Source organism: Botryllus schlosseri, chromosome 5, assembly GCF_051294905.1.
Source record: "Botryllus schlosseri isolate E-star chromosome 5, Bs_hap1, whole genome shotgun sequence".
In the NCBI taxonomy this organism is placed as follows: domain Eukaryota; kingdom Metazoa; phylum Chordata; class Ascidiacea; order Stolidobranchia; family Styelidae; genus Botryllus; species Botryllus schlosseri.
Window position 1 is genome coordinate 18421425 of NC_137240.1, and position 27077 is coordinate 18448501.

General features: G+C 39.5%; 2 protein-coding genes across 3 annotated transcripts in view; one reads left to right on the forward strand and one right to left on the reverse strand.

Annotated features, from left to right (window-relative positions):
• LOC145439842 (uncharacterized) overlaps nucleotides 1-27077 on the forward strand; it is a 138496-nt gene that overhangs the window by 19624 nt on the left and 91795 nt on the right. The window lies entirely within an intron of this gene.
• Nucleotides 1299-27077, reverse strand: part of LOC145439313 (uncharacterized) — a 43290-nt gene continuing 17511 nt past the window's right edge. Inside the window, exon 6 of the mRNA XM_080316821.1 lies at nucleotides 1299-1519. Coding sequence (XP_080172947.1) covers nucleotides 1314-1519 — 206 coding nt within the window. The 3' untranslated portion in view covers nucleotides 1299-1313. The remainder of the gene's footprint in view (nucleotides 1520-27077) is intronic.

Sequence of the window (27077 nt, forward strand, 5' to 3'; positions counted from 1 at the left end):
TACTCTTGATGCTTTCAAGTTTTTGCGTCAATATTAAAAGGAATAAATGTTGTTTGTGGAGCTTGTATGTGTATTTTACTACTTTTCTAATCCCGGGAAATCCCGGGATTGAGAAGCGAAAATCCCGGGAAATCCCGATCCCTGGATTTCAAATTTGATCCCGAAGTCCCAACCCTAGCTTCTATTACCTATAGACCTATATAAGGTCCGTACACGACTGATGTGTCCAAGCAACTAATACCGATTCCACTACTTCTTTTTTTAAAGCAGTGACGTAATCCTCTCGCACGGACAAATTGTCTCAAACTTCGCCATATAAACTCATCGGGAGCGTTCCTCACTTGTGAACTAGAAAAGCACAGCTACCAACAAGTTTTTACAATTGCGTCCAAACGATGAAAGTTACTTACTCACTGTAATCAATATCCTATCACGTCTATTTGAATTATTTCACGTCAGAAAAAGTGAGATATATGGACAATTTTTATTCGCACTCATCCGGATTTTCATTCGGACCATTCGCACCACGCTTGTTTTCGCCCGCTGAAATTGTTTTCATTCGCACGGGTGCGAACCGTCACACAGGTTGAAAAGCACTGTGTTAGGAGATCAATATCCTCCAGACAGGGGCAAAAGAAGCTTTGCAATGCTACTCCTTTCGAAAATGGCAATTGAAATAGCGCAAGTTAGAAACAATCAAGCCGGATTGGTGCCATATAATTTAAAAAGGCGGATTCTAGAATACAGGCGAATATCCATCAATCCGCATAGCTCTCGACGGTACGACACTTCCGACACTCGCCAACGGCTCAAAAACTGTTTTGCAGCCCGCATCCCTAATTATTTCCGGGGCTTATTCCGGGTCTTGAGTTGTTTATACCATTTGTGTGACCTAGACTGGGAAATGGCTATAATTGTACAGTTCCGGCAGATCGTTGAATGCTGCGAATACAGTCTGTATTGAATTATGGCTATTTTGTGTGACATTGCCAACGTAACTGTAAAATGTTCACTCATGGTATGAACGAATACGTATGTATTGTATTTAGGTTACATGAAAAGCGGTGAAGTGCCAACCTGACCTTACACTATTTAGTTTGCTATTGAATTAGTATTAGTCACCCGAATCATCTAATTTAGCGGATGGTCAAGTTCGAACTGGTCTGGTGCCGAACACCATAGCAGTTGAGCACCATTAACCCCACATGCCACATCAAGTTGCCGCCCCAAATGCACATAAGCATGACGGCGAAACGAATTGAATGATGATCAAGTAAAACTACTTGATTGAAATCGTATTTCGGAACAATTATTTAGCAGATATGATCAAAAGCAACAAAAAATACAACCGTAACAAACTTGTTAAACGTTTGATCACGAACGCCAGCTGCTGCAAGAGTTGCCGCAGCGTCCACATTCTTGCATGCGGTGGTAGTTTCGCTATAAGTTCCTCCGGAATCGAAGTATTTGTATTCATAACCGTTCCCTGTTCGGTACCATCCATCCGTTGTCATACCAACTGAAATGCATACAAAAACTAAATATTTATTAGAGTTATGTTGTGAGATATTCCCTGACTATAAATACAGTCTCAATCATTCGTTATAACGAACTGTGGATCTGGATATAGTATGGAGGGGGAGAGGATCTTGAAGCTGAAGGAATTTGTTGCAGCGCTACGGAAATGAAATGTTCTTCGTGACTCCACTTCGACCCATGCAGCCTTATCAAAACAAGCAAATTGCCGATTGCGACGCCGCCAATCGAGCACCCCCACTCTCGCATTTGCAAGACAGGGCGCGGTATCATGACATACCAATGGAAATCGTACCACTGCTCTCTAGCTTTTATACCAGTACACCGGTATATAAATTTGTCTTATTACCTGTTAGAGAAATAAAACATTAGGACAGTCTTTAGGGTTACCATATTTTGGAATCGGGAAAGGCGGGCAATTTTACCAAGTCAGGAAAGTTGGTTGAACAAGACTGAAAACAGCCGATTTTGCTATTTTTGCTGTAAAATTTGGTGAGTTGACAAATAAGGTCTTCACTTTCGATCGAACCCCGAATTTCCCGATCGAACGTCCGTCTTTGCTATTTAGCGTCATTCATGCCCATTTTTACTCGAATCTGTCCATTATCCTAGCTGTAAAGGCTGTTAAGGAGGAGGAATTGTCAAAAAGGGGGACATTTAAGCGACTTAGGAGGACATTTTCAAAACCCTGAAAAAGGAGGACAAATCCTTCCAATGGATGACGTATTGTAACACTACTATATATACTATAAAGTAGAACTTTCGAATTTGAAATGGCATTGTGCAAAAACAAAACGTCCGCAGCTAGCTATACGCACCATTTTCAATTAAACATAGTAGGGATAATGTGAATCTCTGAAAGGATCAGGTTCGTGTGAACGCTAAGCTTTTTGAAAGGTTCTGTGTGAACGCGAACATGAACCTCATGACGTCACGTGACGTCACATTGCTAATTCAAATCCTACATTTCAGTGAAGTGGTAACTTATATTAATGTACACGATACCTAACGACGACTCGGACCACATAATGCCACAATGTTGAAGTTCAATTTAAACGTCGCCAGACGTATCAACTGGGGCAATGAAATGATGCATTAATCCCATAAAATCAATATCTTTCGTCGCGGACTTGCAAGTGAATATAAGCTTACGCATTAGCTGTCTAGGCCAGACCGGATAATGTATTCGGCATCTGAGTATTGCTACGTTGATATTAAACAGAGTGTAGAACGGGTTTCTATACTTGCTTTCGATATTACCCCATTAACAAGTTATACAGCAGTAGCCAACACCCCTATCGCACGGATTTTGTTTCTACGATACAATAAATATATAAAGTCAAGATTGACCCCGTACGCCTGCTAGATTTTTACATCAGACAACGATATCAATCCCATTGATTGCTTGAATAAGCATCATCCGCCGACTACACGTAGTGTTGTTGCTGTTGTGTCATTACGGGTCAAGCTCACAGCAGAGAGTCACTAAACAGGCCTATTCAAAAACGGAAAGCTGGATATTTCCTGCAAACTTTTCTAACAATGCAAGAAAAATTGTCAAGGTGCATGCTCGTTCACTGTTGATTTTTATGCTGCCAGCGCCAAACATAGAGTGGCCCGCAGTTGAAATGCAATAAATTTTAACCTAAGATGTCACGATGAAGTGAAAATTGTAATATATGAAAAAAGTTCATAGTGCAGAACCTACCAAGGTTCGTTTGTGAACGTGAACCTCTATTTCTGAGGTTCACACACAGAACACGTTCACACCATCCCTAATTACATACATTCATACATACCCTCGCATTATTGCGTCACAATACCATAGGCTACTCCTTTATAATGCAAAATTTTGATGCCGATGTTAGGAAGTTCTAGGTAGGACCATGATCAAAATAAAATTTATATTTACATAATCGAAACCGCAGTAAGTTTCGACTGATAAAGGTTTTAGCAAATTTGGGGCTCCGCGAGTCGGTCCAAATATCACTGTAAATTGTCCTTGGTCTAATAAAGAGAATGGTGTGTCCCAAGTTCAGCGAGCCGTGTGATTTTGTTGTGCCCGCCCACACCAGAGTATGACACTATGATGCAAATGTGAAGAAATGTGTACCAGACATTTCGCAAAAGTTGAGGACTAGAGCAAGTTTTTGCAACTTTTTTTACAGCTTCGAGAGCTTCCTAAATAACCTACTTAGATTTTATGTAGTATGATTATTTAAGCTTGTAGTAGGAATTTTATATTGCAATTTTTAGCAACTTTTTTCTATTTTTCGTGCATCATTTTACTGCAAATTTTATCAATTATTGCGATAAAATATATAGGAGTGATTTAAAAAGCTTATGGTTCTATTCTTTTTGGTTTGAATAACAACAAGCTGGATTAGATCAGGGGTATCAAACACGCGGCTTGCGAGAACATTTTAGATTTTCACGTATATGACAATATTGATAAGTTCCACATAACTTTCTGTACATCTGAAAACTTAAATTCACTCTACACTTGCTCCAAAAACCGGAAACTACTCATCAAACTTCACTATCACATGACATAATGTGTTTGTCCTCTCGCATGGTGTCTATATCTCATAATTTGGATCAAGTATAAAACAACAATTTTATTCTGATATATATAAATGTTATTTTTTCGTGCCAGGCATGAATTACTACAACAGTAAATGACATCGGCACGATGTGTGTGGATGTCAGTGTGCATGGTCCTGTCAAATAAAACCTGATGTGAGAGAGTTTGCATACCCCAATTATACACTGCAACATTTTTTTTGTTTCCAGGTTTTAATCAATTTTTCCCTATTGCTTAGGACTAGTAAATGTCAAAAATCAACTTTAGTCCACATAAACTTGGCTTTTGTGGTTTAGAGAATGAAATTCTAAAATCGCAATATTTTTGAGAAAAGATATGAAAAATATGGCTAAAGAGCATCTAAGATGGATGTTAATCACTTTTAAATGCTCATATACTCGGCAATATTTGCCATTTTATAGATAATTCTGTTTGCAGAGCTGATTTTTGATGTTTTGATATTTTATGATTTGCAATTGATATTTTTTAAATATTTTTTAAAATACCTCGGAAGTAATTGGGTACTTGAAAATGTTAGCGTTTCTTAGGGATACGCGAGAGGGGGCTCACTAAGTATCCTTGGCATCTTTGCTTTTGGGATAGTTGGGCTACCACAGAACACTACAAAAAGCAAATATGGCCAAGACGAAACGAATTTGTTATTGAAGAGAAAAACGTAAAGCAAACTCGGTTGATAAACCGAAACAAAGTGCTTATGCCTCCCCTTCACATAAAAATTGGCCTTATAAAGCAATTTTTGAAAGCATTTGATAAAGGTGGTTACGCATTCCAGTTTCTCCAGAGCTTGTTTCCTGAACTATCAGAAGCTAAAGGTAAAGCTGGTGGCCCACAAATTAAAAATATTTTGAAGTCGAATGATTTTATCCAAATTCCTAATGATGTTGAAAAGAAAGCTTGGGATAGCTTTGCAGATGCGGTGAATGGGCTCTTCGGCAATAACAAGGAAGATAACTGTACCGAATTCGTTGGCAATTTGGTAAAGTGGTATGGAAATATGGAGTGCAGAATGTCCATGAAACTACATATCCTTGATGCTTACTAACATGGCAGCTTATTCAGGAGAACAAGGGGAGCGATTGAATCAAGACAAGAGATTCTGAAAGGAGATGCCAAGGGCCACATAATGAAACCATGATGGGAGATTATGTTTCGGCCTTAGCGAGGGAAAGTGATGTAATGCGGGAAAGAGATGTAGATTAGGCTACAAAAGAAAATCCCGCGAAACATCCCATTTTTATTGGTTTTATACTCGAGCTGTTTTAGCCTGAAATATTTATTTAGTTTTACATTTAACATTTAACGATGGTATGGATTCGGATACAGTTAAAACATTATTGTGCAAATTTCCATGTTCCAAATGCCTGTGCTTTGTGATTTGATTTTAATAACAAAAATTCGAATTCCTTGCCTATTATTATGCAAACTCAGAATTAACCCTATGACAGACAGCAAAATAGTCAAAAGTTGGCTGTAAGTTGCTTTGCAAAAAAGCAATCGATAGCCTACGACTAACGTGTCAGAATATTTAGTAAATACATTTATAGAATGTAACTTATATTTGATGCAAAGCGAATAAAAATGGACTTACAGCGATCAAAGACAGTTAGGTAAATATCAATTTCCGATAGGGTTGATAAGTATAACCATGCACAATATTGCACATACTAGCAAATTCAAAAAGTTTCTCTCCTAACCACAAAATCTTTGTTTGGAATGAACGACATTGATATTTGGAAGTTTCTAGGTGAGAGAGATCAGGAAATATCAATTAAACTTGGGAACAAAAATCGTGTTACATGGTGTTATTAATGCTGCGTCCCGCGTCGTCATCAAAAACAATGAAATTGCCTCGCAGTTGGCTTGCAAGCCATAAGTTTAAAAACCACAGCCAATCATGACAGTTTGAAGTGGAAGAATGACTTGACGTTTGGCTAACCCGCACCACCATAAACAGGTTGTGTCTTGTCTTTCGAGGTCAATTTTTGTAGATATAACTTGGCTAGTTGAATTTTTTTTGGGAAATTATTTTTGCATTGCGTTATTTTCTTGGTGCGTACCGGAAAATGTAATTTTAGGTCTCACCAGGGCATCCGTGAAGCAGGAAGTTGCCATATTGGACAGCTCATTAGGAGCTGGCAGCGAAATGCTATCACCTAACTAGGTTTCAAACCTAAAAAACAGTAAAAGGTATGCATGATCGTTGAATGGCAAAGAAAAAAACGAAACGAGTAGACACCCTGCAAATCTTAATCTGTTGTGTCATGCAATAGAACTTTTCGAGTATCCAATACCCTACTATACTATTGCACAAATGCAACGTTTTACTGCAACTTTTGTACAGAATACAAGCAACTTTATCATGACTTAAATCAAACAAAAACATGTCATAGGTATGACGCGTGGCGACGAGTGCGCTCGAGGCCTCATGTATGTGGAGTTAGGGCTCTTCAAAAATGACTTTCTTCTCAAATCGTACGCTACTTGATAAAGTTGTTAGATTACCTACCTACACACCAAATTTGGTTCAATTCCAACCAGTAACCGCATTGCTACAGGAGAAGAAAGTTTCTATTTATCATATAAAAATAAGTAGCAAAAAATTTGAAAATGTTCTGTTCACCCCATGAAATTATTAGGTTGTGTATCGAAACGATGTTCGCCAAATTTTGTTCAATTCCAACCAGTGGGAGCGGAGTTATGACCGTCGAAAAATTTAGATTATGAATAAAATAGTAATTACGGTGACCAATTCTTTAATTATCTATTATAGTGGTTCCCACGTAAATACTACTTTATTCAAATCCAAATTTTTCGACGTCAAAGGTCCACTAGCTGCAATATTTTAACCCGACAGTTTTACGATGTCATGATGCATCATCTCGTATGAATTCTATAACTCATTAATTAGAAAAATTATGCCCGGCATAAAAACAATATTATTCAAATATTTGAAAATGTGATTTTTTTTTCGTGTCAAGCGTGAATAATGCAATAGTAAATTACATTTCAACGATGTTTGTGAAATGCCTGTCTGCAAGGCCCGGAAAATAAGGCCTACTTTTAAATTATACATTGAATGTCCCTAAAATTAATGCTGCGGCCCGCGGCGTCGTAAAAAAACTGCGAAATGGCCCGCGAGCACATTTGAGTTTGAGACCTCTGATATATATCATATTAAATCATGGTGATTGGATTAGCCGTGAGTATTGAAGTTAGATTTGAAATAACTGTGACTTGATTGTTGTCATCCCTTTCGGAAGCTTCTAGAGACTATTCTTTACAGTCGCATTTTAATTTGAACGCGTCGTTTTCAAACACGCATTTTGCGTTGAAAATATTTCGCGATATTCTTCGAGCAGAGTGTTTTATCACACGAGTCATTTTGAAGGCATACAATAATGAGAACTCAACCTTCAAGTGTAGACGGGATATTTGTAGCTTCGGACTCTGCTACTGTTGACCAAACAGGAGTCGTTGCGGTATCTGTTACCGGGTTAGTCGGATGCTCAGCTTCTGGACACCTCCTGAAAATATACGTTATTGTATCGCTAAACGACTGGGCAGCTGGGACATTCAAATGTCTGTCAAGTAGTGAAAGACGTCGTTACAGCCCAAAGTGTTGTGAAAGTGCACCCGATGCATCTGGTAGTGGCGGAGTGTGATTGAAAATAACTTTTGGGACTTGGTTACTTCACTGCATTACGTGCAATTTTTCTAGTTATTTCGTTTTACACGTGTAATCGTAACGCGAATACGCGCCTTAATTCGTCACACACGCGAATTTCGTAAGCATAGTAGTGAATATCTACGTATTTGTGTATATCAATGAAAATGATGAATCATTCTTGACATCTGTTATGTGTCTGTAAAATTTTCTTAAAATTATACCAGATAATCAGTCACTGACCTCCCAGCACCGAGATTCCAGAGATATCATAAACGCCCCTCAACGCCCAACGCAACTATAATACTTCGTAGCACAGATTTTTAACCGCCGTGTCTTGGAGCCATCGCTAAATACTCGCGACAACAGTTCAATCATAAAAATAAACTTCGAATTTTTCCAATCTAAGCACACAGCAATGCCTCCAAACTACGTGCAGTAATATATTTGGAATTAAATTTGGTTCATAATGTCAATGTCGATGGGAAATTATCAAAATCAAAATTCTCAGAGGTGAATACCTCACCGTCGTATGTGTATCAGCTATATACGTCATATCAATACGTCAACGAGTTCATTTAACATATATACAGACCATTATATTTATTCCGTAGCTCCTTTTTCAATTTCACCTTGAATGTGATCAGATGATCACGGTTCATCTTATTTTTTATATTGTTTATATAGCTCGATCAGAACGCAGTTTGAAATCCAGCCGAATGAGTTTTCGTATATCTGTCTATACCGTTTCCAAATTGAGAGATACTAGCTTAGCTTCCAACTGACGGTGTATTCCTAGTCCAGTTTAGCAAAGGTCAACATTGTTTGAATGCCAAAAAAGATTTTAACAGTTTCGCGGTCCTTATCAGCAGCGCCACGGACCAATGCATCAGAATGATAAGTGATAGCGGTATAAATGATACTGATCTGCTCCTGTAGTTTCAATTCGGGTTGCGGCGGACAAGGGTTTTAATTTTCATGAATGCCTCTCCATTTCGGAGATATTGTATTCAGTATGCATGCTTATCAATAATTACTAAAATACCCTTCACCAATAAGGCTATGCATTCAAATAATGTATTACACTACTTACCTTGGTTTACACTGAATCATGTCGGCTTTATAAATCGTAATGATTCTTTTATTCATGTTCGATTGCCCGCGGGATATCTTTCGAATAACTGTTCCGTCTGGTAAAGAAACATGTTCGCTAGCATGTACGTCAACAAGAAGCATCAAGTTTCCTTGGTTAAAGGCTACGAACATGTAGTGCATGGCAGTTTGTGCATCCTCCGTTCCATTCACTCATTCGTTTATTAATATTATCATTGGGTTGAAACACCTCTTTCGCAAAACAAGTGATACATACAGCAGTTAGTTCCAGATGCAGAAGGTGCTTCAGGACTGAGATTTTGCGTTTTATGAACAAGTTGTACTCTTGACATCCATCGGGGGATCAAGCAAAAAAATGGGCATCACATTAGATATGTATATGCCTACAGAGAGTACAGATGGTGTAAACGTGAAGGTTCACGTTCGCGTATACTGTATTCCAGTGTTGGGATCAAGTCACTACCTTCGAGTCACGAGTCATTTCGAGTCATTGCGCATTTTGACTCGAGTCAAGTCAAGTCAATCGATTTTCAAAAGTGACTCGAGTCAAGTCAAGTCACTCAATTTTTGGAGGTGACTCGAGTCAAGTCGAGTCAAGTCAAGTCAAGTCGCGAGTCAAGTCACAATTCAAGTCAAGTTGCCTTTTCGAGGTATGAGGCATGATTACGTCATTGCATTTTGCTAGCTGTCTGAAATACAGATTGAGTGGTCGTTGATATTAAACCAGTGAACGAAGATATAGTTAAATATACACGCATAAAGGCGCTATATCAGTAACATATACGTAGAACTGCTAAACTACGTAAGTAATTGCATAACCCCAAGTTATATAGTTACAAGCCAAAATAGAGAAACGATTTGATTAGATGCAATACATTAACCATTTACAAATAGATATGATACTATTCGAGCCTGCACCAATGGTTGAGGATTATATAAACTATAGTCGAATTCAATTTCAATAAAACAAAGAGGTTTGGTTAAAGTAAGAACAGAGAACAGAAATAGCCTATACATTTTGCTATTAAATTACTATACTATACTAGTTTACGACAACGTAAGCTTCGATCACTTCGTTTGAGGTCGATTTATTTGTGAGAGAACAATGGAGACCCGATCATTAAATGATTGGTCGCTCTCCGCGGGTTACACCAGCGTTTCGCGAACAATCCGACCATCTGCAAGAAATAGTGATTTTTATCGACACCGATTACTTTATGACTTGAAATTGACTCGTGAATTTTGCTCCGAGTCACGAGTCAATCCACATTTCTGATACGCCGAGTCAAGTCAAGTCAAGTCATTTTAGCAAAGTGACTCGAGTCAAGTCAAGTCATACGAAAAAGGTGACTCGAGTCTGACTCGAGTCAAGTCATGACTCGAGTCATCCCAACACTGCTGTATTCTGCGTGTGAACCTCAGTAATTTAGAGATTAACGTTCACAAACGAACGTTGGTAGGTTCTGCACTGTAAAACTTTTTCATATATTACAATTTTCCACGTAATTATAACATCTTTTGCTGAAATTCTATGCATTTCAACTTCAGACAACTCTATGCATGGCGCTGACAGAACAGAGAAGCTAAACGCTAAGCGAGCATGCGCCTCGCCAATCTGAAAATTTTTTTCTGCTTTGTTACAAAATTTTGCTCGGATTTGTGAATACGACATATAGGTCAACTGCGCGTATAGGTAGTCAACGAGCGAATGATGCTTAGTCATTATTCAACCAATCAATGATATTTATACAAGAGTACATCGTTGTTTAGGGTTAACATATTTTAGAAGACACATTTTCAAAATTTTCAGACTAATAATACTGGAGTAAAATCCGAAAAAATGGTAAATTTACCATGAAAAAGGTGGACAAATCCTCCTAAATTAGGACGTATAGGGTAACCCTATCGTTGTCTCATGCAAAATATCTAGCCTTTGTACGGGATCCCTCTTGATTTGATGTGTTTATTGCAGTGATTCTCAACCTGGGGGGCATGCCCCCCTTAGGGGGCGCGTTAAAGCATCTGAGATGGGTGGGTGAAGAAGCGGCCAACTGAATAAAATTTTCGCGCTCTGCGCGCTTTACCTCCAATTTATCGGTGTTTCTCTATATAGAGACCGAATTTCATATTTTTGAATTCTCTCATCAACAGTCATAACCTTCCATGCCATCAAACAATCTGTTGGGGTTGCTAGCATCCTTGTTGAATTTTGTGATATGACGATAAGGGACGCGAGAATTTTCACTATCATAAAGGGGGTGTATCTAAAAAAAGGTTGAGAACCACTGATTTATTGTATAATAAAAACCCAATTACGATTGCGGAGTTGGCTACTGTATAACTTCGTTATGGGGTAATAGGTCGGTAGCAAGTATAGAAACCCGTTTTACACACTGCTTAATATCAATTTATCAATAGTCAAACGCCGAATACATTGTATTGTATGGTCTGGCCTAGACCGCTAAGGCGTAAGCTTACATTCCTTCGTAGTCCTCGTCGAAATTGTTAACAAAGCGACGAAGGATATTGATTTAATGGGATTATTATACCAGTTGATTGTGCCAGTTGATACATTTGGCATGTAGTCCAGCCTACAATGGCATATGGTGGCCGAATCGTCTCCAGGTATCATGTGCATTAATATATCTATAGAATGTAAACGTTTACATTCTATAATATATCACTTGACTGAAATGCATGGTTGGAATTGGCAATATGACGTCACGTGACATCATAGGTTCACGTTCGCGTTCACATAAACCTGAAGCTTTCAGGGGTTCTTACCATCGCTAACAGCTTGTTCAACTGGTTTCCGCAATTGGCTACACAAGCGAATGTCGTCGAGGCTTTTGCAGTAATCATGGTAAGCATGCGCACCAAACGAACACTTTCAAAACTGAAAGTTTGCGCCATCAATTTGAGTGGATGTTTTTGAAAAATTGGAAATGTATATCCCAACTTTCAGCTGGTAGAACTGTACCACATGATGCTCAAGTCCTATTCCGTTTCCGATTCACGTGTGTCCTCACATCTGGATCTGATAATTTTGAAGACAGTCATGGCGAATGGACTCATTTGTTACATCCACAAGGTTGATGACTTATTTCAAAACAGGATGACTCACACATAGTTGATGAGCGAGTTTTAACGGCTGTGATGTTGAACATGAGCGAGGTTTAACTGCTGTGATGTTGAACAATAGAAATATAAAACCTTCAATTCCTATATCGCATTCTGTTCATCGTAGGAATGTTATGAATGCATCGAAGTCCTTCTGCACACTACTCAGTAAAATGCTCATCAATGGATCATTCGCGGAGACCTTGAAGTTGACGAATTCCTGATGGGAATACAGGAGATATTCATAAAGCAATGCTCCTTGTTTTGCCTATTGAACGACCTGCCTATAGTAGAGCTTTATTGCTTGTCAGAGAATCGTATTCAGCTGAATCGCTTAACATCGCAAACGTTCCTCTAGTTATGTGGTTGATGCTTAGAAAATTATCTTGTCTTCTCTTTATATCGAGCTATATTTGATGAAGAATTTGATGAAGCAATTCCAATAGGTTTGAACTTTTCTTCAAATATTCCCGGCACAAGCAGAGCAAAGATAAAACAAAAATCTTTTGGGGTTTTGGTTTGGGGTTTTGGGCAATTGTCCACAATTTCTAATGGATCCGCATTTCATCAAAACAAAACATGGTCTGCGTTGGAATTTCGGTATTGAAAGGCATTCAAGTGGTTGTGTGGGACCTTCTTACGGATGTAAGATCAAACGGTTGCCCCATGTCACCCATATAACATTTTCTATTATGTCACTTACACCTCCTTCCAGGAAATGTTGGTGACGTTAGTGCGAACAAGGCGAACAATTTCGCAAACTCACTCCAAGTATATGGAAACACGTTACCATGCTGTTTATGTAAAAGGTGGGAATGATGGCCGACTATACTACTAGGCTTTATACGATAATGACCCCATGCAGTCACGAGTACAAAAGAACATCATATAAACAATTTTAAGTGTCATTTTTATTGGGTGGACCTTGTTTTTGAAGCACTTGTTTAAATAAAATATATTCGATGAGATGTCGGAAATGTGATGTGCTAAATCAAAACTGAAAGTAAATTCAGAATCAATGTTCAATTTGTTTTGAGTACAGAAACATTTTTTTGATCAATGGGTAGATATATGTTATTTTATTGGTTCATTGGCCCATAAATTTGAGGGAATGTAATCATCATGTCATCAATTGTAGATAGAGCCCGTGTAGGTAGGCTACGTCATCATTTGATGAGAGCATGAGCAGTATTTGCCAAAATGCGAATATTGATGTGCTGCAATTCCCAGTAAAATAGGTAATGTGGGATACCAATATAACAAATGTTTCCATTTTGGTCCGCGAACTTGCAAATCCTTAGAAAATATTGGAACACTTCTGATCTTAATTGAGACCTTTCTCATAGCCCGCGGTATGTTTAAGTGTTTTTACTAGTAGCAATTAGTCCCTACGCCGACTGAAATATGTGTAACCAACACAAGGTTTGACGTACAAGTGACCTATACGTGTTCTGAATAGTAAAGTAAATTCGTGGAAAGCAACGATTTCCATCCGCCTATATGGTGCAAATCAAGTGAGCGCGGCACTGGAATAGAAGTTTTCTTTTACACGCATTCAATTGAATAGTATATTCATATTGACATGAACCCGAATATTTTCGTCAGGGGTAATCGTCAGCAACCAGTAGAGAAATAGGAAGAACATTGTATATCAACAATCGTATCTCAAAGTATGACGTCACCAGCATGGAATTACGAATAAGAGAGCGTTCAATGTACTAATTGCAGATGGTACACGAACTCCTTTTGTTGACACAGACTTGGCTGGTATATTTTGATAAAAGTCGAGTCCAAGGCACACAAATGAGAGTGTGAACGGCCCCTTACAACGACGCGAAATATGTCGGTTCGATGATTTTTCGCACAAGCTGGATGATTCAACAGATGCTTGCCAATAGCAGAATTTATGGCCTTAGATTACTGTGCATCAAGCTAATGGGGGTGAGTCAAGGGTATTTGGGTTCATTCCAATACGAATATACTCTTCAATTGGATACTGAAGTTCTGTATCTCCAACAAGCTCTACAATCATTCAGTTGGTGAAAATGTGCTGATTATCTTAATGTATGGAATATATAGCACGTGTGAAGTAGTTTCCTTTTACCGCGTACCACCTTTATGGTGAAAATAAACACTTTTTTCTCTAACAGTGTGAGATATAATTCTTACTGTTGTAACGGCCATCTTCGCAGTATGTGATACTACAATTGAGAGGGTCTTTCGTTGACCGAAATGCTGTTTCATTCACACAATTCATCTCCGAAAAGTCCGGACATTCGTATAGTGACATCCAATCTGTATCTCTCTCATTGACGAAGCTAAAATACAAATGGGATGCGGGATATTTAAGTATAATGCTGGATATAAGAATGTAGTGAAGGCAAGCTCGAAATTTCATAGCTTACAAATCAAGTACTTCATGAACGTATAGGTAAGAGGCTACTACTATACTTCGTTATCACAGAATCTTATCCGATCATTGCTTAATCCACATATTTCTACACTTTGGTGACGCCATCGACCTAAAAACGTAACTGAACCGGCTAGCACCGGCGGGGTTTTCCGAAAAATTTTGCTTCAATTTTCAAAACTGTAGAATACGACCTCAATGGGATGCAAAACCAACAAGTCATATATCGTTGGATTAGGAATTTCAACGAAGATAGACGCGAACAGGACAACCGAGCAAGAAACGGACTGCCTGTTTATGGTGCAACGATCTACCGTCCTTTGTTAGTATCGATCGTAATAGTTGAATAAAATCGGTCACTTGTGACTTGTTTTGAAGATGACATCTCTGTCGCAGTGATTAGCACGTACCTGTCCGCACTAGGTCAAGGGTCGACAACTCAAAATGGGTCGCGGGCCACTTTTCAAATTTCGTAGCAGCCGCGGGCCGCATGAATTCAATATCGATATAAAATAGGCAACCACGTTTTAAAACTTTACGTCAGTACAACGCTGTGATACCTAGCATAAGCGATGGGCATCGTGACCACAAACGAAGTAATATTTTAGTACAGGAATACAAATACAACAAAATATCATTAACATTAATTTAGTTTTATTTTGAACTCTGAGATGCGTACGAAAACTGGAAACGCTGCCCAGCGACGGAGGAATCGATTATGGGTCCAGCGAGATACGTTACTATAGCCCGAACACCATCTCCACGTAAAGCCTGATCTTATGGGAAGCCCTAAGCCAGGGACGACCAACCTTTTCAGCCAAAGGGCCCCATGGGATTTGCGAACCATTGCGCCGGCCACTTAAATGTAAAATACCAATATTTTAGTCGTCCGATAGGCGCGAACCAGATTAGGTAACGGTGAAAACAAGACTTATAGTACTACACATCAAACCCAATAACAGTCATGCAATGAAAAGTCAATGTGCTGTACATTAATGTCTTAACCGCGCTGAGCTCGAAAATTCTTCAAAGTTAGTGAATTAATTCGGCCAATAGCAATGTTACTTGCATATATCGCGGGTCCACTCTGTAGACCGCTAGGCACATTTGGCAAGGATAGCACCGGGACATGGACACTCGCGGTTCGGAACAGATTTGGGTGTATAAGGAATTTTCCGCATTGTGGAAACACTCTGATTTCCATTTTGACTCGCAATGCTCTTGAATGAGGCGTTTGGACCTATAAATATCTACGACATCAACGAAGATGCAAGTATATATCATTTTAAGCAATGGTTACATCGTCGACGTTCTTTCTGCGAGTCAAGACGCGATGTCACATGCTGGACGACACGTTCTCTCTTAATTGCGAATGAAGTCAGACTCAATTCTGTAAATAGAGCGTCTTTTTAATTTTATGGTGGTTACCAAAAAAGCAAGAAATCAAGTGGCAATAAATCGCGCAAAGTGCTAACAAAATATCAAGTAAAAAATAATCTGCCGCCAAATATTCTACTAAATGGTCACATATACGCAGATATACAAAACAGGTGGCTGCTGGCCCCTGACTCAGTGAATGACGTAATGCTCAACTATTTCAGGTACGCCACAGTTTTCGCACTGTCCAGTATCGTGAGTGACTAATCTATGTAGTTGAGAGTTTAGTTTGCAATGACAGGTTTGCAGACGGATAAGTATAGCGTAGGCTCCAATTGGCAATGATAGCACCAGGGCATGGAAACTCGTGGTTCGGAACAGATTTGGGTGTAGGCCTATAAGGAATTTTCCGCATTGCGGAAACACTCTGATTTCCATTTGGACTCGCGATGCTCTTGAATGAGGGACTTACTCACTTACATTCCCTCGCTGTAATCTCAATGGTGCTGGTGTGAGTATGCCCGGATGCAGCTCGCTATGCCAGCTTGTCAACGGTCTCGTTACCGCTGATGCCCTTGTGACGAAGCTGGCATTGGAATATAATACCCTACATCTTTCGGCAATTTCCCGAATTATATCGTTTTCTATTTGACTATTTTCGATGGTCACCAAGGTACTAAGACTGTCCGAGAGAATAAGCAGATCGGCCGATTATGGACACTGCTCGACTGCCCAAGACAGTCTTTCTCGAATTGCAATCATCTCCGCAGAAAAATTCGACTATCTTCTGTCTATATCAGGGGCGGGCAACTTCTCCAGTCGGCGGGCCGGATGTAGGAAACTTAAGTACTTGGCGGGCCGGATAGCTGAATCGATACATTATTTGCCCATTTATCCACTTATACAAGGAATAAATCGCATGTAATGAATGTATTGTAACGACAGCAATGACATTTCAAAGCCACTTCTCGCCGACAATGACGAAGACAATGTGGATTTGAGAACACCATAGTATTGTCATACAGGCGCCGCCATGTCTGCTCTGCTTCTCTCTGATATCAACACGTGGTGCAATCCCTAATTAAGATTTCAAGGCGTTTGATAAGCCTGGTACCCTAAATTTACCAAGACATCAATTCATTAGAGTTGAGTACATCGTAAATGCCGAAAATGCAAGTCTTCTCGCTTCTACGAAGTTACGCGTAAGCTCCACTCTCGCACGCATTCTCGGTAATGGTTTTCTCGGTATTGGTATAGAACCCCCGCGAGTCTACCGAGATGCCACTACTTCCTTACTACTTCAATTATTAGGGTTCTATGCCAATACAGAGCATGGACATTACCGAGAACGGCTAATGCCAAGAATCTAGGTTACTGAGAAGACGTTGTCAAGAAATTTATATCTGAGAATCGACTCTGAATGTGACAAAGGCGGCATGCACATGCACACGACCTGCATATATGCATAACATGCCGGCATTGCATACATTGCATTCTCGGTAATGTTAGGGTTACCATATTTTGGAAATCTGAAAACGGTAAATTTTTCCCACCTCGTGGTCGGCTGACTACTAAAAAAAGGTCAACTTTCCGGCTCAACTACCGAATGCAGTTTTTCTTTCACATTATCCGTTGGTTGACTAAAAAAGGCCAGCTTTCCGGCTCAGCTCCCGAAATAGCCGTCAGGGCGTTACTTCACTGCTGATTTACTGTATCTCAGTCGAATTTTGCCCTTTATTTAACCCCTTTATTTAGTCTCAAAAGAGAGGACAATATCTCAAAAAAGAGGACATTCTAGGCGTCCTCCGTGGACACTTTCAAAAAAGTCAAAAAAGAGGACAAATCCTAGGTAATGTGGCCATTCTAGGTGGTGTCCCTTCTCGGTAATGACTATCTTGGTACTGGTTTTCTCGGTATTGATCGGACACCTGATGGCGGGCCACATTATTAACTATGGCGGGAAACTGTCCGCGGGCCGGATAAAATCCACTCGCGGGCCGGATCCGGACTCGTGACTTCGAGTCACAAGTCATCTCGAGTCATTGCACATTTTGAATCCTGTCAAGTCAAGTCAAGTCACTTGATTTTCAAAAGTGACTCGAGTAAAGTCACGTCACTCGATTTTTGAAGGTGGCTCTAGTCAAGTCAAGCCAAGTCAGATCAAGTCAAGTCACGAGTCAAGTCACGAGTCAAGTCATTTGTCAAGTCAAGTTGAAATTTCAAAGTACTAGACATGATTCAAAGTCATTACATTTTACTAACTGTTTTAAATACAGATGAAGGACCCATTTATTCGGAATCAACGAACGAATAAACAATTTGTTTGTTTGTTTTGAGATATTCATGGTGTTTGTCGACTACTACGGTCATTTACACCAGGCCGATATTCTTCATATTTATTCCTCAACTGTCAACTTATAGCACGGCCCACTTCTAGGCTTTGTGTAAGACACCGCTTACGCGGATTAAGTGGTGAGGAGTAATGGAATGAAGAGTTGATTTTACTCGCAAAGGGCGCTGTATCGCTCACGCATACGCAGAACTGCTCAACTACGCAACTATAGCGGTGTAGCCTCAGTCTTTAAATATCAGCCAAAATAAAGGATAACATACGAAACCTCAGAAAGTTTAAAAATGATATAGTTCAATACCCTACCCACCTATACTTATCAACGATATACAATTATAAACGTCTGAGCGATATTCGTTTGATATAAATTATATACAAAAGGGCTGGTTGAGGTGAACAAGTTTACGACAACGTAAGCTTTTGTATAAACTCCGATCACTGCGTTTGCGATCAATTTATTTGTGATATAACAATGGAGGTTTGGCGAACTTATACAAGATACAGCGATTTAGTGAACATCAATTACTTGAAGACTTTCAATTCACTCGTAAATTTTGCTTCGAGTCACGAGTCAATCTACATTTCTGACGCGTCGAGTCAAGTCAAGTCATTTTTCCAAGGTGACTCGAGTCAAGTCAAGTCTTACGAAAAAGGTGACGCGATTCATTCCAATACTGGTTCATGGTAGAAAATGTAAGTAGACCCGAACCGAGCAAGTAGTTTAATGTCCATCTTTCTCAGGTTCGCAAACTTGGATTCATTCTGTGACGCATAAAATTTGTCAATACATTCACAATAAAATTTCACTTCCAGAGTAAAAACTCTCGGCGGGCCGGACAAAATCCCTTCGCGGGCCGTATGTTGCCCGCACCTGGTGTACATGGTTCTTTAGGCTGCGAATAAATTAGGTCAACGAAAAAGTTCACGCAACAATGTACAGTGGCTGTGCAACGAACCAAACCAATCAACTTTTTGTCGGGAGTAAATGGTGGGTAGAATGGGGGGGGGGGGGGGGGCGATCCATACTTGGTTTTTGGCCTAGGTGGGGTGGGGGGTGTTGGGCGTTGTGTGAAATAATTTTGGGAAACTATGTTGTAAATATACTATTATCCGATCACACAGGCATCGAACAGGTACACTGTCTCCACGCAATCGGACTGTAACAATACTCCGAAGCACGCAATATTTCTCCTTTTAGCAATCGCCCGTAGGTATACTAGTATCAGCAAAGCGAATATCGACGAATTGCAAAACGCTTTAAATTGTTCGACTAGCCCTAATAAATGATATGAAATGCTAGATTTATGTTTGCATCATTGAGTTCACCTATCAACAAGGGGGTAGCGTGTTTGCGTCCTTTTGCGTCATAGTGTACGGTGCCAACGATGAGAAACGAATTTCACGGTGTGTTAACCAAGAATCGGTTTCACTTTCATACAAATTTAGACGACTATTCACCCCAATGCACGTTCCGGTTGGTAGTTAACCCATTACGATTAGAGATTACGATGATAAAATCGTTTCAGCGGCCGATTCTGGTAAAATGAACCAATGCGATTTACTTTCCATCCTACGGGGTTGCAAGTTCATCCGAAGCAGTAAATTAATCCTCGTAATGACATTAACGTTCACAACAAGCGACGCTATCTATTTTCTCTAAAATATTGAACAGAAACGTTACGTTTTATGCATGTAATGTATTAGAATCAATATTTTCAAAAACATTCTGTCTCCGTTTTCATCAGTTCATTTCGATGCTATCTGTTTGTTTTAAAAGATTGCACGTACGCCCCGACCTATTCCACATCATTGATGTTTCGCTTCCTCAACTTTAGCGAATATCTACTTGTTGGTGTTATACTACTGCGGCATTAGAGATAGCGAATGTCCAAATAGCGCTGGCTCGTGATACAAAAATGATCTACAACTGGAAAACACGCTATAGCAATGCACACCATCCATTCTCAACTTGGTGTATCCATTCCGCAACATGCTCCCGCCATTCTAGAAGATCATCAATCCATTGAGACTCAACAGCGTCCATGTTATTGTACGATGGTGTAGCGATTACGACCTCGGATAATCCTGCAAAGTTGCAATTGATAAAAGTTAACTTTGTCCAGTTTAATTTGCGGGTATAGTGAAATCTATATGATTGTTGAGGTAGACAACAGCGATTCTCAAATTATATCCATAGGCGCGGTGCCTTCATGAGAGGTGGTCAGAGTAGTTATCGTTGATACTTAACTAGAAGCAAAAGTAAGGTATCAGGTAAAAGCAGAAGTAACGATTTCAAAATTTGGGAAAAAAATCAATCACTTAGGCCAACAATGCTCCTGCTGCATATCCACAATAATGGAATCATTTTGTAAATGGGAAAACCCCGATCAATAATATAAATAACGTGAATGGCTGTATTTAAATGTATTTGAATCTCACCTAGACTCAGTAGATACAGAACACAAGTAATCCTCAGTGTCATATTCCTTTCCTTGATTGCCATATCCCATGGAACCCAGCCGGTTATATCTTTATATAAATAATCCTGATTTAAATGAAGCAAAATTATGTGAATTTAGCTGACCTTTGCTGTTGTACGTCGTTCTCTCAATTACATTGTTAAATGTTTTTACGGATTTTAAGTCATTTTTTTCTCATGCAATCCTGATCAGGTGGTATGGAGGACTTGAGTAGTGCTACCCGGTATAAACCAATCAATCCAGTACCATCTTACCACTTAAGCGTGCAATCACCATTAGAGCGTTGCAAAAATTCTGCAGTTGGTCTCTTGAGACTCCTTTCACTATAGAGAACTAAACTTAGGGATAGATACGCAACAGCCGACTTCACGGTCCGCTGCCCAGAGGAAGCTCGTTGATTTCGCTGGCGCAGTATGCCCACGTATGCTGTAGCAGCGTATCAAGTATCTACTCAACGCGAACTGTAGTGCCATGTTTTTTGGATGTAACTTGCCTCTGTCCACACATAGGGAACTATTGAGTCAGGTAAAGGTACCGTCTGGCCTTCTGCCTGTCGATACCTTCGCTGCTTCTGCCTGTCGCTTTTACAGTCATTCACTCGGTTTCGTTTTGGCGTTATAGTGTAAAGTACAATCATCAAGTAAGAGGATTGTCGAATACAATAACAGATCATTCGGATATTTTTCATGGTGGCTTTTAGATACCAGTTATTATATTGATACTGGCTACATAAATTGTGCAATACCGGGGTGTCATTGGATACGTAGAAGTAAGGAGAAAAGAAGCCTCTTCACAATATACAGACCCAACCTTATAAAGTCTGTAGATGATTGCAGACGCAGACAAGGTCTTACAAGATTTATACTGTCGCTACACGATTCATCTGCAAAAGGTGACAGCATAATGGTCTTGTCGCATAAGGAAACGTGAGCACCTGCGGTAAAATATTTTAGGAATGTTCTGCATGCTAACATCCGTCATATTGCAGTGGAGCAATATACGATCAGCATTTCACTAATGATGATGTGTTTTTTTGTTGGAGACAGAAGCAATTGAGATGTGGAGCTATTTCATCTCTCAATTTGCCTTCCAAGTCGTACCCCCCACACTTCCGTCTCCTAAAGGAAACCTCCTGCGGAGAGAGATGCTGGCTGCATGACGCAGCTTGAAAGAAGATACATCAACCGTTGATCATTAAAAGCTGGAACAAAGCACATTGCAGGTACAATACTGCATTTATGACAATGGATCATAAAATTATGTTGAGTTGCAATGTAGGCTATAGTTGTATATAATTGTCAAGGTTAAATAGAATTTTGTAATTTGTGTGGGTTTCCCCTTCTGCATGTAGATGGTTATTTGCTGACGGTGGTGATGGTAATTATTGAGAAACACAGTAATTATTCTGGGTAACTCCTCCATATGCTTGTACGGTATTGTAATTTCAGAGGCAAATGGGTCGACGGCGAACAAATCCTGATGTGGCCGAGGTAACTTACAACACTCACCATGTCACCCAAGCTCGAATAGTGCGGCGGCGCGACCAGTCATATGCACTCACCCCGAAACGGATACAGTCGCAATCTTGAAGAATTGAGGTGGGTTTTATATTCTCTTAACAATAAGCACATGCAATACTTCTAACAAAGGTTGTTTTCGGATATCAAGAACCACCGTATGAAGTGGATATTGCAGCACACCAATCCCAATGATGCAGACTAGTCCAAACTACCAATCTAGCTACCAATGATGCAGACTTTTACAAACTACCAATCTAGTTAACTGTCTACTGACTACTGGTTTTTTGAGCAATTCTAGATGGAGTTGCGGATTTTGTAAAGCGAGCAGTTACGGTTTTCGAAAAGTGAGTAGTTAAAAAGTGATTATTTCTAGTTGTATTTAAGCTTAAACGTAAAGCGAGTAGTTACGGATTTTAAAACGTGAGTAGTTATAATTCAGGTTGCGGATTTTAAAGTGAGTGGAAAGTGAGCTTTTAAAAGTGAATAGTTCTACTTGATGTTCACCTTAAACAGAAATATTCAGTTGCCGAACAGTGGGGAAGCACGTGTCGTCGTGACATGGGCAAGTGTGTTTTGGGGTTGGAAACCCCTCCTAATCTTGTAGTGACGTTTATGTGGAAAGCCGGACCGAATAAAAAGCACTAGGGAATTGAATCTAGATCGTTGTTGCTAGGTTAGTTTTAAGGTAATTATAGTTTCCGTGTTTAGTTCGTTAGGTTTAAGGAAATTAGTTTTGTGTGTTGCATAAAGTTAATAGTTCCGCATTTTGAAAATCCAGTAGTTTGTACAAATCTGCAGTCATTATATTGCTTTGAATTAGTTTCAGAATAATGCTTCGAATCACTTCTTGCTACCGGCTAATATTTGTTAACAAAGCCAACACACAAGCGTCAGGGTTTCGGCCAAAGTGTTGGTTTGCCTTTTTACATAGACGGAATCCTTGCATGCTTAGGCAGCATAAACATGCAAAGCAAGGAAACTTTGTTGAGAATGCCTGCTGGAAATCCCTCAAAATATTTGGCAGCTGCACAACACTATTTGGAGTACTCTCTAACAACTAACAGCTGCAGGAATATAATGTGAATTGAACTGCCTCAATATTTGGCTGCCATACGAGGTTAAAGTGGTCCGCTCATCAATCTCTTTGATTATATCCTCCGGAGAAGCTTGACAAATATTGTTATTCATCTTATTAACAACAGAATTGGGATTAGGGTTACTTCCACAAGGTTCTTCATCCATGTCTACGTATAATCGGCTAGCTCATGAATTATATCATCTGTCAGTAATTCCCCGCTAACCTCGTCCATCCTCGTTTTATAAGTCCAGACCGTTATTGTATGGCCGTTTCTTGCAGGCACAAAATAATATAATAATATATATGAAAGTGCATTGTCACATTATATGATGCTGTAAGGAATAGGCGGAGGCCTGCTGTCTGTATTATGTTGGTGGCGCACAAAATGCTACAAAATATTGAAATCGCAAATAAAATTACTATGTAAATGAAGAATTATCTTTGTGCAACAATTTATATGTTATATGCTTATACGTTCAACAAGAAATTCGGCAATCTGTCTTCATTCTAACCGTATCGCCTATAAAAATGACCGAGGTTATTTAGCACAGTGAGCACACTGGACCGTCATTATCATGAACGCACTACTCAGACGTGACATAAAAGCCATAAGTGTGAAATATTAGATTTTAATAGCTATATCTCATGCGACTACAATTGCCGACAGCGGCAAGATACACCCGAAAACATCACACTACAGATGATATAGATATACAGTGGAACAGCATACTGCTCCCAGCTAAATCGGTGTCCAGTCTATACTATAGTATATATGCTATTACCGAGATGAACATTACCGAGAATGGACAATACCGAGAATGGACATAACCGAGAATGGACACCACTGAGAACGGACACTACTGAGAATGCAATGCAGGCATGTTATGCATATGAACAGGTCGTGTGTGTGCATCACGGCGTTGCCACATTCGGTGTCGATTCTCAGGTATAAATTTCTCGACAACGTCTGTTCATTAAGTTAGATTCTTGGCATTGGTCATTCTCGGTAATGTCAATTCTCGGTAATGTCCGTTCTCGGTAATGTCCATTCTCAGTAATATCCTTTCTAGGTAATGTCTATTCTCGGTAATAGCATTCTCGGTAATGTCCATCTCGGTAATAGCATTATCGGTATAAGTTGGGAACCGCTAAATCGACGAGTTCGCTATGGGCAGCGAACCTTGAAGTCGGCTGTTGCGTATCTATCCGTAGATTAGTTATCTGTAATTTCACGCAGTGAAATACGAGCGGTGTGCAAATCTTACTCTCGTCACGCTACATGCTTTCATGCGAGTTTATATTATAGCCATTGGCCAATGCCAATAGGCTTCTGCAAGAGGAGAATTGTTCATCGTTCAATGCACAAAACTTTATTGTCTATACATTCCTGTATGCCACATTATCCTGCAGGTATTTACATACATGGTGCCCGGGTAGCCTATATCCCACGGTCGGATGTTTACGTAATCTCATGTCAGCATTTGGTTGATAATCATCGCAAATCTTATTGATGTCTAGTTTACTAAAACGTTGGTATCATCTTTTAGTATTTAAGACGACGATATTCGCATTTCAAGATGTAAACGCCTGAAAAAAACTTTGCTCTGCGTCCAGACATGCCTAGAACACGTTTTTGTTCATGGCGAAGTAACAAAATTGCCACATAATTAGTGTATTATTTCAAAAATTGGTCGAAATTTCAGTTTCGGATGACAGAATCAGTGAGGTATGATTTACGTTGTTTAATTTCAATAAAAATATAGTCAATCCTTTTCATCTGTGTCGTATCAACTCCGAGTATAGTTCCATGGCTTCAGAAAAATGTCAATCATTTAAATAAAACCATTTCATATTGCACCAAATTATTGCACCGATTTCTTTGTGGAAAATTATTTCTGATATTTCGCCGGTTCAGTGGTGCCCAATCCTCATGGCCTCAACAGATAGTCTCTGGTTTGCCTATTTCAAGATACACTTTTGACAGACGACAACAACCAATAATTAGGCATTCAAGTGACCGACGCGATGCTTGGTCACAGGAAATGCATTGTTGATTTGTTGTCCATTATATTCTTATTCAATAGTAGGTGGATTATTGGTTATCGGCGAAACATCAATACCACAAAGGTAAATGCAACGGTTCTCTCAAAAACTTGCGCAATGCGCATTCATTTTTGAAAACAAGGTATTAAAAATAATTCTGACGCTACAGCATGATCAGTTTCAGAACACGCTGAATATTCAATACAAATTATATAGTGACTTTTATCGAATTCTACTATATGTTGATACTTGAAGACGTCGATTTTAATTGTCAAAACTGTGGATCACAATGCGTCGCAGTTGCACCGTTCATTATGATTATGCACGCAGAAACTGGTGGCGATAATAATATTCTGCGTTAGTACACCGGAACTTCAAATTGTCATATAGAAGAACTTGAGTCGTATGGTTTTGGCTATAGGCTTGCTGAATTCAATACGCAGGCTACCCAGGCCCTGTACCTTAAATCGAAACGAGTTATCTTCCATATTCACTCGAGTGATAACAATTCAGCTGATGTAGACAATTAGTAGGACTGGGGTTCAAACCACATTGGATAAATAATCTGCGCATTCCGTATGCCTACATATCCAATACAACAGGCATATAAGATTTTAAAAAGTGATTCGATTACCGTACTGGTTTAATGTCCATCTTGACGAATTTGAGTGAAGAGTGTAATCCCTCCCAAAAGTTCCAGTTTATTCCATCAGCATACGAATCGTGAGTTCCACCTTTGTGGTGCAGCCCGTTTAAATTGGAGCTGTGGCACCTCGACTACCAGCATCCAGCCTTGTACTTATTTCCGCAGTTAACAGACTGTCGACGTCGCGAAACTTGGTTGAAAATCCGAAACCGTTGTGCCGATGGACTAACGAATCTCCCGCAGTTCCTGCAGTATATGACACCTGTAACATTTAAACCGCAACTGCAACTTGTCGCTCGTCATCCTCCTATCTGCTCATTACATCGCATTGTGTCTTATCACATTGTGCATTGAGTGTGTCTTTTTCAGATGAAAATATAATCTGACGATTATTGATTATTATTGATATTAATAAAAGGCTGGTGCTGAGCAGTGAAACCACGTTTGATCGTAATGCAACAGCGTTTGATGTTTTACAGTGGTTATAGTTAAATCACATCTATCCTTGATTCGACACCATATTGATGCTCGTGTCTGAAACTTTGTCTGGCCATTGGTGATCCAATTGCGAGCAGTGAGAGGACCTTCTCAAATCTCAAACTTGGTGATGTCTTATTTACATTCTATCATGGATGATGATCGGCTATCAGCTCTATCCATTCTTTCTATAGAAAAAGACTACGTTCAAAAACCTAGTTTTGAGGATATTGTCGCTGATATCGCTTCGGCAAAAGCCCGCAAAGTTCCGTTTTGGGTCGGCTATTGATTTTTTTTGCCTAAAACATTCGTTCACCATTTCTTGTCTTTAATATTTTGGCCTTGTAAACGTTGGAGCGGCGAGGCTTCTTTATCAAACAATAAAGAACTTATGAGATGCAGCATATTATTTGTAATTATTTTTATTGAAAAGATAGCTTGAGCATGAAACTATGTCGATATTTCCCGCGGTCTACATAGGGGCGGCATTTTCCACCAAAGCCATGGGCGACAGCACATGCTGCTACGCCAGTGCTGCCCACCCACAATATATAGTATGGAATGGAATTGGCCAGATTAAAATTACGTTGTGCAAATCTCATACGCAGTTGTACGTATCATTAATAAAGATCAATTCAGTACAATCTCCACAGCCAAA